The sequence below is a fragment of the Poecilia latipinna genome, unplaced genomic scaffold (genome assembly GCF_001443285.1).
Source record: "Poecilia latipinna isolate Pla-1442-1.1 unplaced genomic scaffold, P_latipinna-1.0 Scaffold284, whole genome shotgun sequence".
Classification (NCBI taxonomy): domain Eukaryota; kingdom Metazoa; phylum Chordata; class Actinopteri; order Cyprinodontiformes; family Poeciliidae; genus Poecilia; species Poecilia latipinna.
In genome coordinates, this window is record NW_015112900.1 from 301863 (window position 1) to 315091 (window position 13229).

The 13229-nt window shown below is 36.1% G+C and overlaps 2 protein-coding genes and 2 long non-coding RNA genes across 4 annotated transcripts; all 4 read left to right on the plus strand.

The window, feature by feature from the left end:
- The first annotated feature begins 2891 nt into the window (after positions 1-2891).
- On the plus strand, positions 2892-4603 carry LOC106948356 (uncharacterized). Its single transcript, XM_015033971.1, has 4 exons — positions 2892-3190; positions 3325-3603; positions 4367-4453; positions 4548-4603. Exons 1-4 carry the CDS (start codon positions 2944-2946, stop codon positions 4601-4603), a joined length of 669 nt encoding a protein of 222 aa, XP_014889457.1. The 5' UTR covers positions 2892-2943.
- A 545-nt stretch (positions 4604-5148) lies between these two features.
- LOC106948368 (uncharacterized) lies at positions 5149-5999 on the plus strand. The gene is made up of 3 exons (XR_001425155.1): positions 5149-5228; positions 5315-5383; positions 5630-5999. It is a non-coding gene; the product is annotated as an uncharacterized LOC106948368 (long non-coding RNA).
- Positions 6000-8038: 2039 nt separating this feature from the next.
- Positions 8039-9321, plus strand: LOC106948357 (uncharacterized). The gene is made up of 5 exons (XM_015033972.1): positions 8039-8054; positions 8202-8528; positions 8654-8920; positions 9022-9132; positions 9308-9321. The coding sequence occupies exons 1-5, from the start codon at positions 8039-8041 to the stop codon at positions 9319-9321; spliced, it is 735 nt and encodes a 244-aa protein (XP_014889458.1).
- Positions 9322-9328: 7 nt separating this feature from the next.
- Positions 9329-11265, plus strand: LOC106948363 (uncharacterized). The gene is made up of 4 exons (XR_001425152.1): positions 9329-9405; positions 9494-9522; positions 10369-10425; positions 10520-11265. It is a non-coding gene; the product is annotated as an uncharacterized LOC106948363 (long non-coding RNA).
- The last annotated feature ends 1964 nt before the right edge of the window (positions 11266-13229 follow it).

A 13229-nucleotide genomic window follows, 5' to 3' on the forward strand; every position in this document is an offset into this window, starting at 1 on the left:
AGAAAATGTATTTACAAAAGGCATATAAATTTTATTTGAACATTATGTACTCAGGGTTTACAACTTAAGAAGTGGGTGGAGGCAGGAGGGCCAGAGTCCAGAAAACAAAACTAAATCCACACAGGAACTTAAACACAGGAAAACAGTCCGGGGCCGTCCACGGCACAGGAGGCGGAGCTTGGGCCGCTGAGGGCGGCGACGCTGGTGCAGGAAGCACAGACAAGGAGGCAGGTCTGGTGGGCCGGCGGGAAGGCCGGCTGGAGTCTCTGGCGGAGCACTAGGAGGCTCTGGCAGAGCGTCCGCAAACTCAGGGGGCGGACCACAGGAAACTCGGGAGGAGTGTCAGCAAACTCGGGGGGCGGAGCCACAGGAAATTCGGGAAGTTCGAAAACTCTGGAGCGGACGGCTGCTCACATGCAGCAGACGCAGGAAGCTCTGGAGGCGCCCAGGGGCCAGGACCTCCGGCGGCTCAGGTCGACGGTGACGTCGGTGCCCAGGGGCCGGAACCTCCGGGGGTCAGGGCAACAATAGCGGCGGGGTCCGACCCCTGGTGGGCACAGCGCCAACCGTGTACCCCACCAAGGGTTAGCCCTGGCGTCCATGATACTGGCACAGCTCCTCACCGTAGTGTGGTCGGATCCTTCTGTCATAATGTGGTGTGTTGAGGTGAGGATGTGGACGCAGGCGGACCCAGGTTGAAGGTGAAGATGAAGAGTTTAATGGTGATAATCCAGGTAAACAACAGGGAACAGCACAAAGAAACAGGCGACATACGACAAGGATCCGACAAGAGACAAGGACAGCAGGTGGGTTTAAATACACACGGGGTAATCAAGGGGATGAGACACACCTGGGAAACAATCAATGCGGAGGACTGGACAGTGACTTACAGGAAACGGGACTGAACACAGAAAATCTCAAAAATAAACACACAGAAACACGGATCATGACAGCTAATAAGGCAGTTAAGGTCATCTGGGTGACTGATATTAAAACATTACAAGCCTTTTGGATCAGAGGTGAAATGTGTTCAAGACAAGAGAAGTTCAGTTCCTTTATATTAATGTCAATTTGGTTGAAAAGCATTTTTAAGTCAGTTATGGTTTCTGATTATTATTCTGATCTTTCAGGACATCAGAATAGAGTCTAAACAGTCAAATGGAAAATTTCTGGAGTTAGACTCATAAATTATTTTTGCTTTTTTTACAGGTATGCAGTGATGAAGAGGATGATTCAGTGAACTATGAAAATGTCATGGCTGCTGATGAACTTTGATTCTTCTGCTTCTGATAGATTTGAAGAATAACAAAAACCAAAATATCAGCTTCATGAAAGCTTTAAATCATTTCAGTAAAATCAGGAAGACCAGAAAGTAAAGCTTTACTGGAAGAGCCGAGATCTTCTGAACATTTTTCTTTTTATTTCACTTTGGCAGGGAAACAGACAGAAGCTTTTTTCTGATTATGTCCTACACATATTTGTATGTTTTGTTTAAAACCTTTTTGAAATAAACCCAAATTTTAAAACTACAATGAAACAAAACTGGTCCATGTCATTCAGTAAAGTCAAATTCCCAGCAGAGGAGATGATGTGAATGACGACAGTCGACTTTTAACCGAACAGAATTTGTGAAAATAAAATCTCAACGTGGGATTTGTATTCAAAATAAAGATAAAATATTCAAATGGATAAAAATTTCCAATGTGAGATTATATTACTGGAACAATAATATATATAAAAGGTATTTGTATTTATCCTTAGCAGGACTGACTGCAGTAATCACAGTATTTCACATGAACATGTTAAATGTGTGACTTCATTCTTCCTTCTCTGATCTGCTGCAGACCCCCAGCTGGTCTCTCTGCCTGCAGCAGGTTCAGTCACAGTTATGTCTGTCAGATATGAAGACTGGGCCATAAACCTCCTTACGGTTTGAGTGGCTGGTTATTGGTTAGATAGTATCTAAACTACGGATTCACTAGTTTTACCCATTTTTACAACTTTATAGTTACAGTCAGCTCTTTCTTATTTAAGATGCAACATATTAATATGAAACTATATATAATGACTCTGATGCTCTCATCTGTCATCTGCTCATCTTTACCAGTCAAAACCTTCTGATATCTTTATCCACATTTTCACAGAAAGTTTCCTCTTAGCTCTCAGAAATAAACCGTTCAGTGGAACCGTGGACAGATAAAGGGTCTGAGATCAGCTACACACCTGAAAGTAACCGAGGAGGTGAGAGGTGAGGCATTCACACATATCCAACTGTAACTTTCACACATTCATCATCTTTCTGTATTTAGCGCCTCACTGTCAGAAACTATTAATCTCATTCTGCTGCTGTTTTCTCTCAACATTTACTGGTCAATTATTTTCCTGTTTTAAACAGATAAGATGTTAATTATAAATATTATATTTTAGTAACCCTTTGACCTTTTGACCTGTTCAGGTTTAATGTCCTTTATCCTGTGGTCTCAGACTGACAACAGGATGTCTAAACTAGCTAAGCTAAAAAAAATAGTTGAACCGTCCGTCAGTTTGAGGAAGTGACATCATGCGGTTCAGAGGAAGTAGATGCTGCATCTCTACCAGTCAGTCACACAAGAACAAGAGAACAAGAGACACACGATGGCCGAACTCAGATGGATTATAATGTTTTTCTTTTTAATGCTAATCTTTACAGGTAAGAATACAGTTACAGTATATTTATTGATTGTCTCGGATCACCTTTTTATGAAAATGCACAAGAAAATATGAGTTTTGACTAAATCTTCCCAAGATTAACATTAATTGCTTTAATTATTGTGACATCAGCTACAAAAGCTGGAAATTCCTGATTTTCTTTCTCTCATCTCCTCAGCAGCTGAACAAATATCTTACTTTGTTGTCAGAGATGGAGATGAAGTCTCTCTGCCTGCTGAATGTTTTAGAAACCAGATGGAAACTTGTAATAAAACTACCTGGATATTCACTGGTCAAAGTAATAAAGCAGAACCACTGTATGAACATGGGAATATTCATAAAGATTCCAGAACTAAATCAGACAGACTGAGTGTTACATCAGACTGTTCACTGGTTATAAAGAAGATCTCAGTGGAGGATGTTGGTCTTTATGTCTGCAGACAGTTTAAATCATCAGGACAAAAAGTAGCAGAATCTGAGGCTGATCTGTCTGTTATTAACAGTGAGTATTTATATCATTATGTTTTCACTTAAAAATATTTTTACTGCAATAGACAATGATACAGTATCACTACAACTGAAGTGATGAAGTCAGCATTAATGTTGTTACTGTATCAATATCTTCCTCTTCCTCAGTGACTGAACAGAAGATCAGTGATGAAACCATCCTGATCTGCTCTGTATCATCATTTGCTGGATGTCCTCAGTCAGTGAAGTGGCTGTATGATAACAAAGATGATGAAAATATCAAAACCATAACTCCTCCTCAGTCTGCCTGTTCAGCCACTGTGAGCTTCACAACTTCTCCTCATGTTTCCACATCAAAACGTTCTGAGTTATTCAGATGTCAAGTTAAAACTCGAGGAGACATGAAGGAGTTTAGCTTCAGGATTTCACCTCTGAGAGAAAAACCAGGTGAGAAAATGATTAACATTTTAACCTTCAACAGGTTAAAAGGTTGGGGGGAAAATAACTGGGAAAAGTTTTGGTTGTGGGATTTTTAAAAATTATTATTTTAGATACATTTCAAACAACTGAAATGATGACAACTTTGTCAACTTCAGAAACAACTTCAACACTTTAACTAGGCTACTAGTTAAAGTCATATTATTTTCCTCTTTACTAGCAAGTAAAGAGGAAAATAATCTGAAAACTGATAAATTTATGAAAACCAATATCTAAAAAAGTGAAAATGGACAAAAATAAATTAAATGAAACATGAATAACCAATAAAATGCAGCAATATCAAAGGGTAAGGATGAATATGTCAGAAGAATGATATCTTATGAGGAATTAAAATGTGGACATATTTTGTCTAAAGCTAACAATGAAGAACAGTTACTAGTTGTTGAAATGCAAAGGAGAAAAATGATTGGTGCTTCATCACATTAATGACTATAAAGGTAGAGATGAAAAACAAATATGGATTCCAAAACTCCAGGACAGATGAAAGGAGGATGGGATGTCACATCCAGACTTAGTGGAGCTCATGGCAGCTAACATGTTAGCATTGTCAGTCAGGATGAACAGCTAGTCACCAGCATCTGTCTCTGCTCAGATTCATCCATCCTTCTGTTCTGATAAACATCATAACCATTGGACTCTTCTGTTATTAAGATTACAGCTGAAATATGAATGTTATTATTACATTAACTTTCATTGTTTTCTGGTTCTGCAGACTTCAGGACAATCATCACTGCAGCTGTTGGTTCAGTTCTGCTGGTTGTGACTGTTGCTGCAACAATCGCATGGAGAAAAACTAAAGGTGAGATTTTATTAATGATGAAACTTTACATCTATAAATCAAACATTAAATCTTATTTTCTCAACAAATTAAATTTTTGTTTTTAATTTTTCAGGAAACAAAACATGGATGAATAAAAACACAGTGAGTTTCGAACAAAATCACAAATAAACTTTTTTTTAAGAAATAATCTTAAATTTGGAGATTGGCCTGACAGAAATGTTTATATGTCTTTTATATAACTGCAAACTTAACTGTCAGTTAAAAGCTTTAACTGTTTCAGATGTAAATCAGAGAATATGATACTGGATTGGATGATAGGATCACAGCAAGAAACTGAGCAACTTAGTTATTTTAATGCCTAAATGTTTTATTTGATTAAAATAGTTACATTTTATTAAAATAGCTTCATTTTGAAAACTTCCTCTGATTGCCCTCTGTGTATTTAAATCCACCTGTGTCTCTTGTTCCTTGTCGGATCCTCATCTGTTCTGTTGTGTTTCATGTCGTTGCCTTTATGTGTCCGAGTCGCCTGTGCTGCCTGAGCTTTTTCCTTCTGCTCACCTTTGCTGCCTGCATTGTATTTGTGTGTTCATCATTTTTCAACAACCTGAGTTCACTACATCTACTCATCACAAATCATGACGAAAAGCTAAAGTGTAGCAGATTTAACCCTGCAGATTGCAGATGTGAAGGTTTTAACTAAATCAAATATCGTTTCTGGTTGATTTGATTTCAGGAACAGGAGTTGGTCCCTGCAGGATCTCAGGCTGCAGGAGGATCCAGTCACAACTTGGTGAGTTTAAACCCTCAGCTCTGTTTTCTGTACAATCAGCATCTCTAATGTTAGCTAACGCTCAGTGTGCTGTCCTCACTGCACAGGAGGATCCTGCAGGTGGAGTCGCCTACGCCTCCATCAGCTACACCAAGACGACCAGCAGCAACACCAGAGTAAGAACTCTGAGAGGTTTCAGCGACCAAAAAATCCAGATGAAAGATAAAATATATTTTTTTACATTTGTTTTGTTTGATAAGATGTTCACAACTCTGAAAAAAGACTGAAATGATTTCACTTATGTTTTTACTTAACTGCTATCACTCTACATGAGTATTAAGACATTTTCTGTTTATTTATAGCAGCATCTCATTTCATTTGATCATCATTTATGAATTTTATGCTTTTCTGTTAATCCTCAGGTCATTGATGGTGAAGATGATGATGGCCCAGTGACCTACAGCACAGTGAAACCTTCATCCTCAGATGATCCCAGTAAACTCTACGCTGCCGTCAACAAACCAAAACATTGAGACATTTTGTGACTTTACTGTTGATGAAGGTTATGGTTGATTCAAACAAGTAAGAATTCAGATTATACATAATCCCAAATTGAATTCAAATGATTCTGGTCATATTTTTTAACCCAAATTAAAATTTTTACTTTGATAATTGTTGTTTCTTCTTTGAGTCCAGCAGAGGGCGCTGTAGGACAAAGATCACAGAATATATTTTGACCTTTTATTAAAGAATTAAAAAATGAGAAATGTTTAGGAATTGAAAGTCTGTTGGATTATTGAATATGACCTCACATTGTGTACAAGTTGAAAAGTTTTTGTTTTTCATTCAACTTTCTTTCAAATCTATTTAGTAATTTATTGTCTCCTTTTAAAATAGTTCAACTAAGTTTTTGCTTCTCACTCATTTACAGATTTATTTAATTATTTGATTCTCTTTATTGCTGTAATTTGTTGTTACTTTTGCTTCCCTAATTCATTTTCTAGAGATTTTCTTTTCTGCTTTTAATCATTGATTATTGACTTGATGATGTTACTCTCTGGATTGTTTTGTGTGGATACACATTGGCAATCTATTTCTTTAATTATCTGCTTGCTGATCATATTACATTTTAAATTTTCATATTTTTGTAAATAATATTGAAATTAATAGAGAAGTGCCTTCGTTTCATCTTTCTGTAAAAAGATGAAACATTTTGATGTGTATTTTAAAACAGTTTCCATGACTCTTTAAACTCCTTATGACATTTCTGACCCATAATCTCCATTATGGTGACAGTCCTGCATCATTCCAGTAAATACCTCTTTGGGATTATTTTCTTCGAAGATCTTAACTTGTCATAGTAACACTGGGGCAATCTGTTATTGGGGAACCTTAAAGTAATCAACAGTGTTCCAGACTGAGCCAATTTACTGTCGGGACAGTAGGCAGGAGTAGCAGACAGATGGCTCCCTCTGGTGGATGTCGGTGGGGTTGCATGTTGTGGACCTTTATTTTGCTTCCTGCCATTAACTTTGTCTCTTGTACTTGAACCAACTTTTGTTTTAACTTTTGTAAGACAAGTAGCTTGTGACTGTATTAAAACAGTTCTATAAAAATTGACTGATTAATTGATAACTATAATATAGAGTAGGTGAGACATCCTTTTAATATTGTTCTTTTTTTGCTTTATCAACTCTTGATTCCTGATAAAAAATGAAGATGAGACAGTGACCTTCAGCTCTATGAAAGCTTCTTCCTCTTCTGCTACCTCCATCGATCCAAACATCCTCTATGAAAACATTAAGATCGTTAAGACAATTTGTTTTCTCTTTTTGCACTTTTGAGGAGATAATAGAAATAGACCTAATAGACATAAGATATACATAATAAGAAAACCATAAAACCATAGATTTTCGCATATGATGTAAAACTACATTTAATCACCTTTAGTCCTTACGGTTTCTCCTGACATCCACAAGGGGGAGCAGTAGATCCATCTTTTTAAGTTAGAGAAGGAAAACAATACAATGTAAGGTTTCAAACTGCTTTTGTCTGTAAATTATATTTGTTAGAACATAAATATATCCAGTAAACATTTCATGTGGTCTGTTCTTCAGGAAGTAAATATTGAGTTGCAAAAGTAGAAACATTTTCATATTTACATTTTAAGTAAACATGTAAATTTTTTATTAGCCTTTTTCCTAAATGAGTGACACGTAAACAATGATTTAATTCTAAATTTCCACTTCTCCCTAAGCATGTTTAGTTTTTTTCACACTTGTTGCTTCAAGAATCTCAAAATTCTTTCAGAACATGACAAACATTAGCTTTTAGTTTTTGCTCATTTATTACTTTGTCTGATTATTGAACGTCCAAGGAAATGATTATTAACTGTCATGTCACTGGAACCTCAGTGATCATCTGCAAAGCCGTCCTGATGGCTCCAGCAGTGCATGGCAGCCATGTTGGATTTTGAGGTCAGTGTCGTCTGACCTTAACTTGGATTCTGACTTCAGGCTCACCTTTAGAGCCTAAAGCCTGATGATTTGAAACAAATTGGCTGCTGTTGTAGTTTCAGTTGATTGAAGCTGTTTTTGTTTTGCATAAACTGTAGAAGAAAAGAGGAGAGGAGAGGAGGAGCCCTTCAAACACCAGCTGTGACTAGAAGAGTAAAACCAAAATGAAGAAGTGAAGTCTAAAAACGACAGGAAGTAGAGACATTGTGCTTTAAGAGCATCGGCTCAGAGAGCTAAACAGGAAATGAGACGATGAAGCAGAGAGGAGCAGAGGAGGAATCCAGATGGAGGAAAATGTTTTTATTTTTCATCCTGATGCTGCAATTTGCAGGTAAGATTCAGTGCAAACTGTTATCCATCCTCAGTGAACCATGGAGTTTAGTTAGATACATATTTTACCAAAACATTTACTTTGTTATTCTGCATTTAAACTTCTGACCTGAACATCAATATTTCTGATTTCCTGTTTTCTTCTCAGGAGCTGGACGCAGAGATCTGATCCTCTACTCCACCGTCAGAGCTGGAGATGACGTCACTTTGTCCTGTGAAAATGTGGCTGATGGTCACAGAAACTGCAACACCACAAACTGGCTCTACAGCCGTTCAAGACAATCAGCGGTAGTAACACTGGTCAAACATGGAAAGATTGAACATGGCCGCTCAGACAGACTGAGTGTTTCTGCAAACTGTTCTCTGGTTCTAAAGAAAGTCTCAGCTGAGGATGTTGGTAAGTACACCTGCAAACAGCTGAGATCAGGAAGACACTCGGGTCCAGATGGCTTGGTGTATCTTTTTACTGTTAACTGTGAGTATTTACATCAGATTCTGGCTTTAGCTTTCAGCACCAGCACATTAGCAGCATAAACATTATGGCTCCAGAAACAGAAGCAGCCAAACTGACTCCATCTTTCTCCTGTTATCCATCCTCAGTGACTGAACATGAGGAGCAGCACCGGCTGACATTACGCTGCTCTGTGTCGAAGTATGAAAGATGTAAACACAGAGTGAAATGGCTGCATATGGGAGTCAGTTTGGATAAAGAAAACCAAGATATAAAAGAATCATCAACTTCCTGCTCTGCTGCCGTCACCTTCAAATCATCTCATTATGTCAACCCATCAAGTTTGAACTCCTTCAAGTGTGAAGTAAAGGCAGATGACAAAGTTCAGCTTTTCACCTTCAGCTCTCGTCCGTCAGGTGAGAAACTTTAAAATCTATAAACCTTCCCAGCTGTTAACTATTTATTACAGTAAAATAGTTATTGACTGTTAAAATATGACCCATGTTCCTTTGTTTAGTGAAAAGCACAACAGCAGTGACAGAAAATCCAGCAGTATCATCAGGAGTGTCATTTATAAAAACATCACCCAACATAAAACCAGAAACAAACACAGGTGTCACAGAAAAAGGTTGTGAAACTTTTTCTTATCATTTCTGTTCCCTCCAACCACATTTCAGCCAAAATGTTAAGTTTCATTGTCTAATACTTTATTTTATAAATGATGTATTAAAGGTGTTTGACAAATACACCGGATGTTTTTATCAACATTCATTTTTCTGACATTTACTTTCTTCCTCCTGAAGACTTTATGGTTTGATCTCTGCAGGTTTGCTGTGGTTATGCGTCACTGTGGCCTTTATAGTGACTGTTTCTGTGTTCATTGTGCTGAAGAGAACCAAAGGTGACATAAGAAACCTTTTACCTTTGTTTTACTGGCCAGTCTTATTTTTTAATTCATTCTTTATTATTTTTTAATTTTGTATTTTCAGGGAACAGAATCCAACAAAAGTCAAATGATGTGAGTTTTTATAATTTTTTTCTTAGTCTCAAAACTGGGAAACAGAGGAAACAGAGTTCTGACTGGACTGTAGAGATATAAGACATAAGAAACTAAGCAAAATGCATAAAAATCATGTTTGCTTTGCTCTTCTGAATCTTCTCACCAGATCAGCTCATTTATAAAACTGTCTAAACCTAAAACTGCTGATCAAACCTCATGTGGACGGTTTTATATTTGTGTTTGGAGCCATTGTTCTGTTGGAAAACCAGTTATGTGAGTTTCAAACAGTTACATGTTGATTTGAGATGAATTGATGGTCCACTTTGTGAACTAGAACCACTGGCAGCAATAAAACCCAAACATGATGCTGCCATTACCGTGCTTGACAAATGGTCCACTGTTTTTACAACTATAAGCCTCTTCTTTGACTTTCCAAACATATCTCTATTCAGTTTGGCTGATTGGCTCAATATTTTCCTATGTGAGAATAAAACGTCTCTACAGAAAGTCTTTGTTTGTCCATTTCAGCCATTTTGATCAAACCAAGCTTCTTGAATAGTTCCAATAGGGTTTTGGGTTAAAAGTTGGGCTCAGACCAGTAAACCAACCAGGTTATAAAAACTCACCTAATTCTGAACACTAATCAAATTTCCAAGCAGAATGAAAACAAAAGCTTGTTGATGGTGACGCTTTCTGCAAATGTCTGATTTACTAAATATTGTTGAACATGTATGTAATATTTAATCTTAGAAATAAAACCAGAAGTGAAAAGTTAACTACCTTGACGCTGTGCCAAAGCTTATTTGTGGTGGTAAAATGTTGGAAAACGTTTTCTGGTTACTGATTGGTTGTTTTGTTGTCCAGGTTGATCCTGACGTTTCCTACGCCTCCATCAGCTTTAAGAAACCCAGCAGCAGCAGGGTGAACTGTCCACTCAGTCCTCATGCCATCTGTTTCTATGGAGACATGTTTAAGTCATGTTCTGGTGTCCAAACATGATTTTTGATTCTTGCAGATTAAAAGTGATGATGAAGGAGATGCAGTGACATACAGCACAGTGAAAACTCCCTCCACTGATCCCAGCAGCTTCTAAGCTTCAATCAAGACGCCAAACAAACCAGGCTGAACCCGGCAAGTCATATGAACATATCTGAAATATTAAATATGCTATTTTGTGAAAAGGAACAAATTATTATTACTACATTTGACTCTCAGTGTTTGATTTAGGGACACAAACATCCTGAAATACATCAGACTTCTTCTAGAAACTCTTATTACTGCCTATTTTAGTAATTCAAACTCCAAATATACTTTTATATCCACTACCAGAACAGCTAACATCCAGTCAGTCTTCTTTACCTCCACTGTTCAGTTTACAGCCAATCAGCATTAAATAAAATGAACAGTGCTCCTGGATTATAGCATTAAGCCAAAGTATTTCAGCTTCCCACGCTGCATTTTTAGAAATGCTCAATTTTATATGTGTTCTGTAAAAACAATCTGCAAATAGGCAATTTTTATAAGAACAATTTGGAGTCAATCCACAGAAAAATCTACAAATACAGAACCATAAATAGTCAAGATCCACGGTAAAACAATGTATCACATTTTGATGGTTCAGCTGAATTATTGTTTGTATGAATTTTATTTGTTATTATTTTTGTATGATAGATTTTATGTCTTTATCCTGTTTTCCAATGTCAAATTGTTGTCATTAACATTATTATTATTTGATATTTAAATTCTTTGGACTGTTAACTGACCCGCCTGGTTATTACAGTTTATCTGAATGAAGTTGAAATATACCATAAACTGCTACAACTTAAATAATTAAAAAATAAAAAAAACAGCTTAAATGTTGGAACAACTTACTTTTTGATCACTTTCAAGATAAAATATTCTCTTTTATCAGTAAGTAATTTTTAAAAAGGATTTATTTTTTTACTTTGTTCTGCAGAGCATTATGAATTAATTATATCAGCCTCAGTCAAGCAGTAATTGAAAAGCTTATTTACTTCCACCTAGAGTCATATTTAAGGTACTACATCATCATGTTGTATGATGGAGCACATTTTTTTAATCTCGCTTTAAAAAATTTATTCTTTTAAAGCGAGATTTCCGCCCATGTCTACAAGCTCAACATCAGCTTTACTTCTTCAACTCAGTTTTTGTTCCACTTTGATCCAAGATGTCGTCTTTTTGTGCAGGATGTCACATGTTTGTTTTAGAGTTTTTTACTTTTACATGTTTTATTGCTCTGAAAAATGGATAAAACCTCATAAAGACACATCCTTTTTATTTAAAAAATAAATTCTTCCTAAATGGTTTGTGGGAAGTAACAGAATGATCAGCGTTAGCTTTGTTCAGCAAGTTTATACACACAAGCAAGACATTTGGTTTATAATACACATTTAGAATATTTTTGATACACACAGCATTTTTATAACAACTAAAAGTAACACAGTTTCCTCATTGCACTATAAAACTGCAACACATGCCTGGAAAACACATCATACCCCTTTAAAAATCTGTGCTCCTCTGTGCTGATTATTTTTTTCTGTTTGCACATTTTCACTTAATCTTTTGGTATAAGAAAAAGATCGGAGAAAAAAACTTCAAAAGTGCAAAATACTGACTTTTGTCCTCAGGTCAAAATGTTTAGCATCAAAACAACCTGAAGCAAAATAAAAAAATATATATTTCTATAGTTATTCTTCCTCAATACATATTTATTTTTCCCTGATATTAAATGTTCGTTCTGTTACATCACCTGCCCGGTTATTTTAATTTTTTTGTAAACGAATTTGTAACGTGTGGAGACTAAAAATAGTCAAATTTTAAACATGTCAAAGAATAAATGCATAAATGGCGCATTAACTTCTGAAAATCATAATAAAAATAGTTTAATGAATAGATTGTGATTATCCAGATAAAATGTCTGCTTCTATTATTTGTCAGTTTAAAAATGATTTTCTGGTTCTGTTCTGTCAACGCAAATAATTTAATTTCCCTTTGGGATTAATTAAGTATTTTTGAATTGAATTTAGTTGAAAAGAACAGCATCTCTACTGCCACCTATTGTCAGTTTAAAGGTTCTACATCATTGCGTGGTTTAACATCAGGTTTATTAAAGTATTTTTAAGGTGTGTTTTCTATTCTTTGAAGTTATTATTTACTTTATTTAAAAGTTTGTTTTTTTTACATTTGCTCGGTTGCTGTAAAATAGCTCATTGTTTTATTTCTGTTTCAAAAATATTCATATTGAAAACAAGGGGGCGCCGCCCACTGCAGGATTTCTGATGTTGAAATTTAGCTTTGGTGTACATTAACATAAAAATATCACATTTTAAATCAACACACAGCATGCAAGCTTATTCAAAAATACACCATAAATGTTATAATAAGACACTTAAGTAATTTAAAAATACTACACAAAATATTGATTAAAGCTGATTAAAGCAGATAAAGTGAACTATGTCAGTTTGTGATGTAAATTCCCAGCAGTTTATTGTTGAACACAGCAGATCATTCTGGCTTAAAAAGGAGGACTGCAAACGATGACCAAATGTTTCTGTTTAAAACTACAATCTGGGGTGTGAAACTTCACAGCTCAAATGAAGAAGTTAAAAAATAAGTACAGGAAGTAGAATGATGATGGTTTAAGAGCTCGAGCTTGCTGAGTTGTACAGGAAGCAGAGAGACGATGAAGCAGAGAGGAGCCATGG